The 12,260-nt window shown below is 41.8% G+C and overlaps 1 protein-coding gene across 1 annotated transcript; it reads left to right on the top strand.

The window, feature by feature from the left end:
- The first annotated feature begins 573 nt into the window (after window positions 1-573).
- Window positions 574-2,691, top strand: LOC145038688 (lysine histidine transporter-like 8). Its single transcript, XM_078986973.1, has 5 exons — window positions 574-1,029; window positions 1,127-1,260; window positions 1,363-1,790; window positions 1,891-2,022; window positions 2,111-2,691. The coding sequence occupies exons 1-5, from the start codon at window positions 737-739 to the stop codon at window positions 2,597-2,599; spliced, it is 1,476 nt and encodes a 491-aa protein (XP_078843099.1). The 5' UTR covers window positions 574-736; the 3' UTR covers window positions 2,600-2,691.
- Window positions 2,692-12,260: the final 9,569 nt, after the last annotated feature.

Here is a 12,260-nt window from a genome sequence, read left to right as displayed (position 1 = left end):
GTTTGCAGAAAAGGGTTTTAACTGCATTGGAAAATGCCGGCATTTTAACATCCGGTGGCTAAAGACAAGGTAAATTGTTAAATATTATTTAATGTATTATAATATAAATATAATTATAATATAATATAATATAATAAAAGACAAATAAAACATTATAGTTATTTCACAACTTGGAAATACCAAAAACGTAATAAAACTAATTCAAAAATAGCATGAAGTAAAAAAAAAAAATGGAAGTTTAGAATAAACCTAGAGAAAATACATACTAAAGACACCATTTTTGCAATTTTGTCAAAAGATAAATTAATTTTACATTCACTTTTATAGCTTTTAGAATAACTTTACTTTATTATGATTATTATGTATAACATGAATGGTAAGCATAGACGTCATCCGTACTCATGTCATGCTAGAGCTGTTAAAGTGACACACATGTGAACATTTTATTCTAGAGTGGAGCCAACATGACTCCAAACAACTTTTTTATGTTTGACAATGAACAGTCATCGACCATATTGTTATATATAAAGTGGCCTTTGCCTTAATTGTTTCTTCAACTAAACCCATCAAAATCTCTCTCATCTCCTTCGAAAAGATAGACGTACTTTGGGGAAGCAGGTGTAAAGAGATCAATCACATAAATTAATTAGAATTACATCTTCAAAGTTACGTAGCCATCAAAATCTCCCTCTTGGAACACACACATTGACCTTAACTGAGACAGGTGTAAAGAATTATGGGCGAAATGGTGGATGGACGTAAGCAAGATGAAGGCGCATTTGAGAAAAGGATTCATATAATGAATGATGAAGGTGATGTTATAAGCATGTGCATGACGAAGAACAACTCGACAACTTCCCAATCTGAATCCAAGGATGACAAGAATGGAGTCAACAAAACACCAGACGAGTGGCTTCCCATCACCAGATCAAGAAAAGGGAATTCGTGGACCGCAACATTCCACTTACTTTGCTCGGGAATCGGAATCCAAACTCTCTCTCTTCCCCTCGCCTTCGTATACCTCGGCTGGTAAGCCCAATATAACACTTCGTATGTAGTCATGTATGTCATATAAAAGGATATTTAATTGTTCTTAATCCAACGATCTAAAGTACTCTTGTTTCAGGTTTTGGGGGATTCTGTGTTTGTGTGTGGCATTTCTATGGCAGCTTTACACCATTGGGTTGTTAGTGAGTCTTCATGAAAGCGTCCCGGGTACTCGTTACAGCCGATACCTTCAACTTTCAATTGTTGCTTTTGGTACGTATATTAAGATTCCTTTGTTAAAGTAGCAAACATAGAAAAAGTATATATTTATGTAACTAATTAATTTGATTGTTTGTTTTTGAATGATTTTTGCAGGTGAAAAGCTCGGGAAACTTTTTGCCCTATTTCCGGTGATGTATCTTTCAACAGGCACGTGTGTGATATTCATAATCACAGGAGGTGGAGCGATGAAAGATTTCTATCAACTCATATGTGACGATTGCTCTTCCAACTTGACAACCACGGAATGGTTCTTGGTTTTCATTTCATTAGCAATTCTTGTCTCCCTGTTTTGTCCAGATTTGCATTCAGTAGCTTTGGTCTCATTTATTGGAGGGATAATGGCCATTGGATATTGTACCACCTTATGGGTATTGTTCGTTGCTAAAGGAAGGGCAGACGACACTTCTTATGATCCATCAAAAGTTGTTGCATCAGAAGCCGGTCGAGCCCGAAGTATCTTGAATGCTCTTGGGATCATTGCCGTTTTATTTAGAGGCCATAACGTTGTGTTAGAGATACAGGTACATTTCTTTAAAGCTATTCATCCGATTGATTGGCATAATATAAACCCTAAATCAATACCTTTAAAGTTATTAACGATTGTTTCTTTTGTTGCAAAAGGGTACAATGCCATCAACATCAAATCGTTCATCAGCAAAGCTCATGTGGAAAGGAGTGATAGCTTCGTATGTTATTATTGCAATGTGTTTCTTCCCCCTTGCAATTGTTGGATATTGGGCATTCGGAAACAAGGTTAGTAATAGTAATCTGCCATGAAAAACTAGCAAGATTTGAGCTTAGCCACAATAAAATACTCAATACTAGCTAAAAATGTTTGCAGATTCCAGCCGATGGGGGAATACTAACGGCACTCTCAACCACCCTCCACCACCACTCATCAAAACCAGTGCTTGGTCTCATATATGTGCAAGTTGTCATAAGTTGTGTCGCTGCTTTCCAAATTTACAGCATGGTGGTCTACGATAACATAGAACGTGTGTATGCAAGCAGAACGGGGAGGGAATGCTCGAAGTTAACTCGTATGGGAATCAGGATTTTGTTCGGAGGTTTGACCTTCTTTATATCAGTGGCGTTCCCGTTTCTACAAACGCTTGCACTAATCATCGGAGGGATTGCACTGCATTTAACATTTGGGTACCCATGTCTCATGTGGATTGCGATCAAGAGACCACCAGTAAAATCCGTAGGGTGGTGGTTTAATCTTGGGCTTGGTTTCTTAGGGGTAGGGCTGAGTCTATTGGTACTTGTTGGTGCGGTGTGGAACTTGGCTTGTAGAGGTTTAGATGCCAACTTTTTCCATCCACATTGATTTAGGTCTACTTTAGATTAACTAAAAAACTATTGAATTTTTAAATTTAGGTTCGGGAATAACAATATAACTAATTAAATTTCTTAATATCATATCATATCGTTTTATAATTTTTGAATTTTTCCCTTGGAGCTTTTAGTATTGTATTCACCATGTCACTACTAGAAGTTAGGTTATCACCAACTTACAATTCATTGATATTCGGTTGTTGAAATATTTTTCAATGGATCACGGACGAATTTTTTCAATCGCCAGGAAAAGTGTGTTAGATTATTGGCAAGGGATTAATTTAAGGGCATACATGTTTTAATTTGCTTAGGGATGTCCATTGCAAAAGGTTTGTCACGTACTACATTGATATTTAAAAACCGTTACAAAACCCTCACCCATCATAGTTTATCAATGATATTTAAATACCGGGGATTCAAATGAATCTCGTGTCGTAAATCGTCTTGAATAATTGTGGTTACAAAAAAGTATTAGAAAGTAACAAGTATATCTTATCAATACATGATTCTTTTATGGGTTTCAATGATCTAATGGAATGATTAGACTTAATATTAATTATCCTAATTATGTCAATTCTGTTTTCATGGCTTCTTCTAATTTTAGCAATACTTTTGATAAATATGATTTATGGCATGCTAGACTAGGACACATTCATTACAACAGATTAAAAGACATGTAAAAAATGAGTTTAATTACTTCTTTTGATATAAATAATGGAAAATGTAAATCATACATGTTAACTAAAATCACAAGAAAACCTTTCAAAAATATTGTTAGGGTAAGAAAGGTGTTGGAACTTATACATAAGTATTTATGTTATTTCCATGCATTACCTTCCCTTGGAAACAAAAAGCATGTTGTTATGTTTATTGATGATACACTTAGATATTGTTATGTCGTTTTGCTACATTCAAAAGATAAAGCTCTTGATAAATGTAATATTTATAAACAAGAGGTTGAATTTCATAAAAATGAATCAATAAAGGTTTTACTTACTGATAGTGGTGGTGAGTATTATGATCCGATTTATTTTGAATCAACTTGAATAATACATGAAATAATAACTCCTTATACACCACAAAAAAATGGTATAGCTGAAAGGAAAAATAGAACTTTGAAAGAAATGGTTAACTCTATGTTGTACCATTCAGGTTTGAGTGAAGGTTTCCGGGTGAGGTTATGTTAACTACATGTTATATTTTAAATAAAACTCCAAACAAAATGAGTAAGAGTACTTCTTATAAACTTTGGTGTAAAAACATACCAAATTTTAGTTACCTCAATGTTTTGGGTTGTAGAGCAGTTGTAAGACTCAATGAACCTAAAAGGAAAACATTTGGTGAAACATTTATATGTTGTATCTTCATTGGATATGCTAATCATTCCAAAGCTTATAAATTTTATGTTTTAGAATCTAATGAGTATGTGTATGTGAACATTATTATAGAGTCAAGAGATGCTATCTTTGATGAAGAAATATTTACATCTATACCTAGACCAAAAGACACGATTCAATAATAGTACAACTCAGGCTGAAGATGTTTCTGGTAGTACAAGTTTTGTGCCTGAACTTAGAAGGAGTACTAGAGCTAGAAAAGCTAAATCTGTTGGATATGATTTTCAACTATATTTAGTTGAAGGAACAAAGGATGAAATTGCATCTCAACATAAATATTGTTTTAATATCGAGGATGTTCCAAAGACTTTCAGTGAAGCTATGGCTTCTAGGGATGTTCATTTTTGGAAAGAGGCAATTCAGGATAAGATGGATTATATCATGCATAACAATAATTGGATATTGTCTGATTTAACTCCTGGTTGCAAGGAATTAGGATGTAAATGGATCCTCAAAAGTAAAATGAAGGTGAATGGCTCAATTGATAAGTATAAAGACAGATTAGTTATCCAAGGCTTTAGGCAAAAGGAAGGTATTGATTTCTTTGATACTTATGCTCCTGTTGCCAAAATTTACACTATTATATTATTGTTAGCTCTTACAACTATATGTAATCTTGTAGTTCACCAAATGAATGTGAAAACTACATTCTTAAATCATGACTTGGATGAAGAAATTTATATGAAACAAACCAAAGGGTTTGTGATGCTTGGAAATGAACACAAAGCGTGCAAGTTGAAGAATGATGGGTTTTATGTACTATAACATTCCTATGGTGCACATACAACCATAATATCTTTGGATCTAAGTTTTCTCTAATTATACATGCAATAAAATTTCCAAAGCATGAAGCCTACAACTAGCATACAATTTGATATATAAATCATAAAAGTTAGTTTGAAGATTACCTCTTTGTTGTAGCTTGTAGAACTTGGCCTTTCAAGAGCTTAGCACCCCAAGTGTTGTGCCTCAAACAAGTCACAAACACCATGAAAAATTGGAGGAACTTGAGAGAGAGGTTAGGCACACTAAAATTCGCTATTGTATCTATAAGATGACTAGTTCTTCCTAGATGACATAGGTCAACCGATTTTTGGCTAAAGGGTAACATATGTGTATATATATATATATATATATATATATATATATATATATATATATATATATATATATATATATATATATATATATATATGGTGTAGGATTCCAAGGGTCATGTGTAAACCCTAATCCATACACATAGGCTTATGATCCATAAATCATGTAGACTAACTCTTTATGGATTCTTACATAAACTTAGTCCATCATGGATCTAAACCCCAAACCATATGTATCAGTAATTTACATAATTAGTCCCCGTTAATTTAATTAGTCTCTTTTGATCACTAAATTAAATCCAAATTAATTCTTGATCAATACTAATTAAATATTATGATTTCTCAATTAATATGCTACACTTCAAATATATTAGTAAATCATAAATAACCTCCTACTCAAATATCCATCCTATCAAGTTGTCATGTGATATGCAACCTGAAATGGACCATGCTACTCTCAGGTCAAGTACATACCAATTATAGTTATGTGCTGAGACACCTAATCCAATAGTCTCCCACTTGGATAAGTCTTATAACTATTATTACAAGTACGACTCAAAAATCCCGACTAGAAATCTTAGCTCTTAAAAGTTGTTGTCAAACTCTGACCTAGTTAATGACGCGTCCATTATATAAGGGATCACTACTAGAAAAACAGCCTTTTACGACGCTCATTGCGCGTCGTAAAAGGTTCAGACGACGCGCAAATGCGCGTCAAGTGTAACAGCCCAGAATTTTCAGGTATTTATTTTGGACTTAATTATGGAAATTGTGAGTGGACTCGGCGAGTCAGAGAACAGACTCGCCGAGTAGGATCACGGATTTGGGTGCGTGTTCGCGTCCGGACTCGACGAGTCCAAGAGTGGACTCGGTGAGTCCACGATGTGTGATGAAACCCTAATTTCCGGGGTTTGCGGCCTATTTAAAGGGCCTTATGGCCGTCATTTATGCTCACCCAACCCTTAGAGAGAAACCCTTGAGAGCTGGAACGTTTTGAGAGAGAGAGAGGGAGCTTATTTAACCTTGTGTGTGTGATCTAGCAAAGAAGGAGGAGGATCTAAGAAAGAGGAAGCAAAGGAGGCTGCTATTCAGTGGATTTGAAGCTTAGAGCATCGATCTAGAGGTATGAATTCGATCCATTTTCTGATTTGTGGAGCATAGGGAGATCTAGCGTTTCTTATGGACATTTATGGAATGATTTGATGCCAAATAGTCCCCTTTTTGTGTTGAGACTCTGGATCTGGATCCATAGAGGTCCAGAGAGCCTCCTTCTTCCAGCTTTATGTATAACAATTGAGTTCATGGCCTTGAGATATTGAAATTGAGACAAAAACATCATTTAGGGTCATATAGAGATTGTATGTGCATCAAGATAGTGACTTTACGTGCTAAATAAGCTTGGAGGGACTGGATCTGTGGGTTAATGGACCGGATCTGACCTCATGATCAAGTTTTAGTCATTGCATGGCACGGACTCGCCGAGTCCGAAGAACAGACTCGGCGAGTAGTATGAATGTTGCCCGATCATACAGCGTGTGGTCTTGCCGAGTCGGGAAGGGTTGACTCAGTGAGTCAGGGGGGGAATCAGAGTGGACAGGTGGACTGAGTCAAGTTGGACTCGCCGAGTTGTTCTTGAGACTCGGCGAGTTGAGTCATGGTGGCCCCACAACTCATGCCAGGAGGGACTCGTCGTGTTAAGGGAATACTCGACGTGTCAAGGGAGGATTTCAGGAAATTAGTGTATACGCTCAGACTCGCCGAGTCGCTATATGCACCCGCCGAGTCAGGTCATAGTTGACCGTTGACCGTTGACCAGGGTTGACTTTTGTTGACTTATCAAGGAGTAACCAACCTTAGTTGGGGAAAGTGTTAATTAGAGTGGTATTGTGATTTAGGAGGACTATAGCTCGGGAGATCGAGCGCTAGTGATTTCAGGACTTACGACTTATCAAGATACGCGAGGTGAGTCTTCTCACTATACTTTACCTTGAGTAGGTAACCAGAGTTATGTGATAGAGTATTTGTATGCCATGTATGTTATGTGTTGTACTGCATTATTTCTATGTGATTTATGCTGTGCATGTTTACAGAGTTAGAACCTGAGGGTTCACAGAGTTTGGGTGCACGGACCCACAGAGTTATAGCCTCGAGTGGCTAATATGTGTTATATGTGGTATTTTGGGGAACTCACTAAGCTTTGTGCTTGCAGTGTTTGATGTTATTGTTTCAGGTACTAGTGATGACCGCGGGAAGGCGCCGGCTTGATCCGTACACACACACACACACGGAGTTTATACATTTGTGATTTTGGGATTTTGTATTGACTTGAATTGGATAATTAATATGGTTGTTTTATGAATGTTAAATGAATTATGTTTTACGAAAATTTGAAAATTTTGTTTGAAATTCACAGTGTTACAATTTGGTATCAGAGCTAGGGCACGGGTCGATGTGTTCGACAGGGACGTCGAACCCTTTAATGGGGGGTGAAAGTGGGTTAGATCTGATCCCACATCGGCTTGGAAGGAGAACGAAACATTTCCTTATAAAGGGGTGTGGATACCTTCCTTGTCATAACGCGTTTTAAAGTCCTGAGGGCAGCAGATCCCATAAGAACTCTGCAGTTAAGCGTGCTCGGGCGGGAGTAGTACCAGGATGGGTGACCCCCTGGGAAGTCCTCGTGGTGAGTGGCCCAAAGCGGACAATATTGTGATACGTTCCAGAGGGGGGTGTTACAATTTGGTATCAGAGCCTTGGTTTGAGGGATTCGGGTACATGGGAGTATTTGAACTCAAACTGAGGATTTGGAAAAAAAATATTTTCAAAAGAAAACTTAACTTTTCTAAGAGTAAGAGATTTTCTTGAAGAAACGTGTGTACGATCAGTTAGTGCCCGAACGGTGATTTCCCAAAATACCCTTATATTATATGTTATGGTGTAATCTCTTGTTAGAGTAGGCTATGTATTCTTATTAGGACTAGAGTGCCCTGATTTGTGATGCCTTAGCCTAGGGAGATGTGAGCTGCTATGAGATGCTTGAGAGCGAATAGGTAGCAGTGAGGAGCTTATGAGAGATCTGTTAGGGAGTGATAGAGTACTTGGAATTTGGGATCCGAAGAGGAAGATTTGGGGTGTGTACTGAGACGGTGTGGACAGTAGTATTGGGCCCGTACTACTGAAAGCACCGGGGCGGTGCACGGTCCAAATAAGAATCTTTGGAATACCAAGAATCAAGGAGGGATGGATTGTCGAGTGTGAGTATGCTTGAGCGGATTCTAATTTATCGTATGTTGTATTTCAGAGGTTGATCATGGTGAGGACACGTCATATGTCGGAGGGTGTCGGGGCTAGTGATGAGGAGATTCGGCAGATCATTCATGACGAGGTGGCTGCGGTCATCAGAGCAGAGATACCAGAGATGCTCGAGTCTATTAAGACCGCACTGATCGAGACCTTCGACGAGCGTTATGCCGCTCTTTCCGAGGCTACGGTTGCGGCGGCCACTGCAGCTGTTGTTGCTGCTAGGCCGCATGGTGGTGACGCGTTGCTGTTCCGGGAGTTCAACAACACGAAACCACCGGAGTTCGATGGGACCCAGGACCCGATGGCGGCCATGAGATGGATTTCTGACATAGAGGGGTGTTTCTTCACTTGCTCATCCCCTGAGCATCTGAGAGTACGGTTCGCGCTGAACCAGCTTCGCTTGGGAGCGAAGGACTGGTGGAAGTTTGTCACATCACATTTTTCACCTGCTGAGCTTGTGGCAGTGACCTGGGAGAGGTTCACTGCCATGTTCCGAGATGAGTATGTTCCCCAGGTGGAGGGGGAGCGGTTGGCCCAGGAGTTTCTGACCCTCAAGCAGGGTACTGAGTCTGTTACAGTGATCACCAGGATGTTTCATGAGAGGGCGACGTTTTGCCCTGAGCACGTGTCCACTGAGCAGGCACGTATGAGTCGATATTTGAGTATTTTGAGATGAGACATTCGGGAGTTCGTGGCGAACTCCTCGTACCAGACATTTGCCGAGCTTCAGGCAAATGCCCGGAAGAGGGAGATTGAGCTGGAGACCCAGGCTAGGGAGGAGGCTGAGTCTCAGGGGAGGGATCGGCGACCGGTACATTTCCAGCCGGCAGCCAAGCGGGCCAAGCCCGCTGATCCCAAATCAGGGAGCCAGAAGGGCCGCACTTGTGGAAAGTGCGGCCAGGGTCATGACGGAGTGTGTAGAGCGGGATCTTGCTACAAATGTGGCAAGGAGGGGCATATGACCAAGGACTGCCCCAAGGGGTTTGCAATATGTTTTCACTGCAACCAGACCGGACACCGGAAGGTGGAGTGTCCACAGTTGCGGGGGTCGGCTCAGGGAGCATCGCAGGGATCTGCCCCTACCGCCATCAGAGCTACCGGGAGTGGGCCAGTGAAGGTCGAGGCGCCTAGGGCACGAGGGAGAGCATTTCAGTTAACCGCGGAGGAGGTCCGCGCAGCGCCCGATGTCGTGGCTGGTATGTATTCTTTCGTGTATTTATCATAATGTTGAAATATTATGCTTATATTATGTTATGTGTAGGTACTTTTCTTGTGAATTCTATACCTGCCTTGGTATTATTTGACTCGGGTGCGAGTCGGTCCTTTGTATCTTTGGCCTTTAGTCAGCATATCAATATTAGTCGTGAGGCGCTGAGTCAGCCTCTAAGAGTTTCCATAGCTGACGAGAAGGCGATATATGCCACGGAGGTGATCCGTGGGTGTGTACTCGAGATTTTCGGTGTTGAGTTCCTGATTGATTTGCCATGGGGGATGTTTGTGTCATCGTGGGCATGGACTGGTTGAGCAAGTTCGGTGCGGTTATCGATTGCGAATGACAGCTAGTGACCATACGAGACCCTAGTGGGGGAGTTCTTACAGTATACGGCGAGGGTACCCATTCTGGATCAATATTCTGTTCGGCCGCTAAGGTGAGACAGTGTTTACAGCAGGGCTGTAAGGGTTTTGTGGCGTACGTGTCAGATACGCGGGTTGATTCCGGGAGACTGAGGTCGGTGGAGGAGGTTCCTATTGTGCGGGAGTTTCCAGATGTTTTTCCAGAGGCGTTTCCGGGGGTGCCTCTCGTGAGGCAAGTAGAGTTCAGTATTGATTTCGTCCCAGGGGCCGTGCCTGTTGCTATGGTGCCTTATCGTCTTGCACCTCCAGAGATGCAGGAGCTATCCTCGCAGCTTCAGGAGCTGCTGGGGAAAGGGTTTATTTGGCCGAGTAGCTCGCCATGGGGAGCGCCCATTCTGTTTGTAAAGAAGAAGGACGGTTCACATCGAATGTGTATTGATTACCGAGAATTGAACAAGCCGACGGTCAAGAACCGTTACCCGTTGCCGAGGATCGACGATTTGTTCGACCAGTTGCAGGGAGCATCTTGGTTCTCCAAGATCGATTTGAGGTCTGGATACCATCAGGTGAGGGTACGATATGAGGACGTCCAGAAGACAGCGTTTAGGACGCGTTACGGGCATTATGAGTTTGTGGTGATGCCTTTCGGGCTCACCAATGCCCCGGCAGTGTTCATGGATCTCATGAACCGGTTATGCAGGCCGATATTGGATCGGTCGGTGATCGTATTTATTGATGACATTCTGGTATATTCGAGATCTAGGGAGCAGCACGAGGAGCATTTGAGGGATATCCTCGGAGTTCTGAGATCGGAGAGGCTTTATGCAAAATTCTCCAAGTGCGATTTCTGGTTATGAGAGGTTCAGTTCCTTGAACATCTTGTCAACCAGGATGGAATATTGGTCGATCCAGCCAAAGTGGAGGCAGTGATGAGTTGGGAGGTGCCGAGGTCACCCTCCGAGATCAGGAGTTTTCTATTGTTGGCCGGTTATTATCGGAGATTTATCAGGGATTTTTCTAAGATCGCAGTGTCGCATACTAGGTTGACCCGGAAGGGTGTTGCTTTTTCATGGGGCCCCGAGCAGCAGGTCTCCTTTGAGACGCTTCGCCAAAGGTTATGCGAGGCCCCGGTGTTAGCGCTCCTGAAGGGAATGGAGGATTTTGTCGTATACTGCGATGCATCGATTTTGGGGTTGGGAGCGGTATTGATGCAGAGAGGGCATGTGATAGCGTATGCGTCGAGGCAGTTGAAGCCTCATGAGTCGAGGTATCCCACCCATGACCTAGAGTTGGGGGTAGTGGCGTTTGCCCTCAAGATTTGGCTCCATTATTTGTATGGGGTTCAGTGTACGATTTACACTGACTATAAGAGTCTGAAGTATTTGATGGATCAGCCCAACCTGAATATGCGACAGAGGAGGTGGTTGGATGTGGTTAAGGATTATGATTGTGAGATCTTGTATCATCCGGGAAAGGCTAATGTGGTAGCCGACGCCCTGAGTCGTCGGGCAGAGAGTGCCCCGTTGCGAGGTGTATGTTTACGGTTGACCGTGATGACTCCGGTGTTGAACACCATTCGAGGAGCACAGGCTGAAGCAATGAGGTCGGAAAACCAGAAGAGAGAACGAGTTGTTGGTTTGATATCAGAATTTGTTACCGATGTTCGGGGGCTTATGACTTTCCAGGGGCGTATTTGGGTACCATTCGTGGGAGGTGCACGTGCCATTTTGATGGAAGAGGCTCATCGGTCGAAGTTCTCGATCCATCCCGGGAAAACTAAGATGTATCTAGATTTGAGGAAAGAATATTGGTGGCCTTGTATGAAGAGAGATGTTGTGTGGTTCGTTGAGAGGTGCTTAACCTGCCGTAAGGTTAAGGCCGAACATCAGAGACCGCATGGTAAGTTGCAGTCGTTGGAGATTCCCGAATGGAAGTGGGAACAGATCACCATGGATTTCATCACCAAATTGCCAAGGACTGTTCGAGGAGTTGATGCAATTTGGGTGATTGTAGATAGATTGACGAAGAGTGCTCACTTTCTTGCCATCAGTGAGAGTTCGTCTGGGGAGAAGTTAGCAGAGATATATGTGAGGGAAGTGGTGTCTCGGCATGGGGTGCCGATCTCGATTGTCTCCGACCGTGACGTGCGTTTCACTTCCAGGTTCTGGAAGAAGTTCCATGAGGAGTTGGGTACTAGGTTGTATTTTAGTACCGCATATCACCCCCAGACCAACGGACAGAGTGAGCGGACAATTCAGACCCTCGAGGACATGCTCCGAGC

The sequence above is a fragment of the Lactuca saligna genome, chromosome 4 (genome assembly GCF_052625555.1).
Source record: "Lactuca saligna cultivar CGN05327 chromosome 4, ASM5262555v1, whole genome shotgun sequence".
NCBI classification, from domain to species: Eukaryota; Viridiplantae; Streptophyta; class Magnoliopsida; order Asterales; family Asteraceae; genus Lactuca; species Lactuca saligna.
This window is presented reverse-complemented; position numbering and strand designations above follow the sequence as displayed.

Excerpts from the sequence above, each read along its gene's own strand:
- LOC145038688 (XM_078986973.1), top strand. The coding sequence starts at position 737 with ATGGGCGAAATGGTGGATGGACGTAAGCAAGATGAAGGCGCATTTGAG. Across the intron at positions 1,030-1,126 it reads GCCTTCGTATACCTCGGCTG|GTTTTGGGGGATTCTGTGTT; the intron begins GTAAGCCCAATA and ends CTCTTGTTTCAG. Across the intron at positions 2,023-2,110 it reads ATTGGGCATTCGGAAACAAG|ATTCCAGCCGATGGGGGAAT; the intron begins GTTAGTAATAGT and ends AAATGTTTGCAG.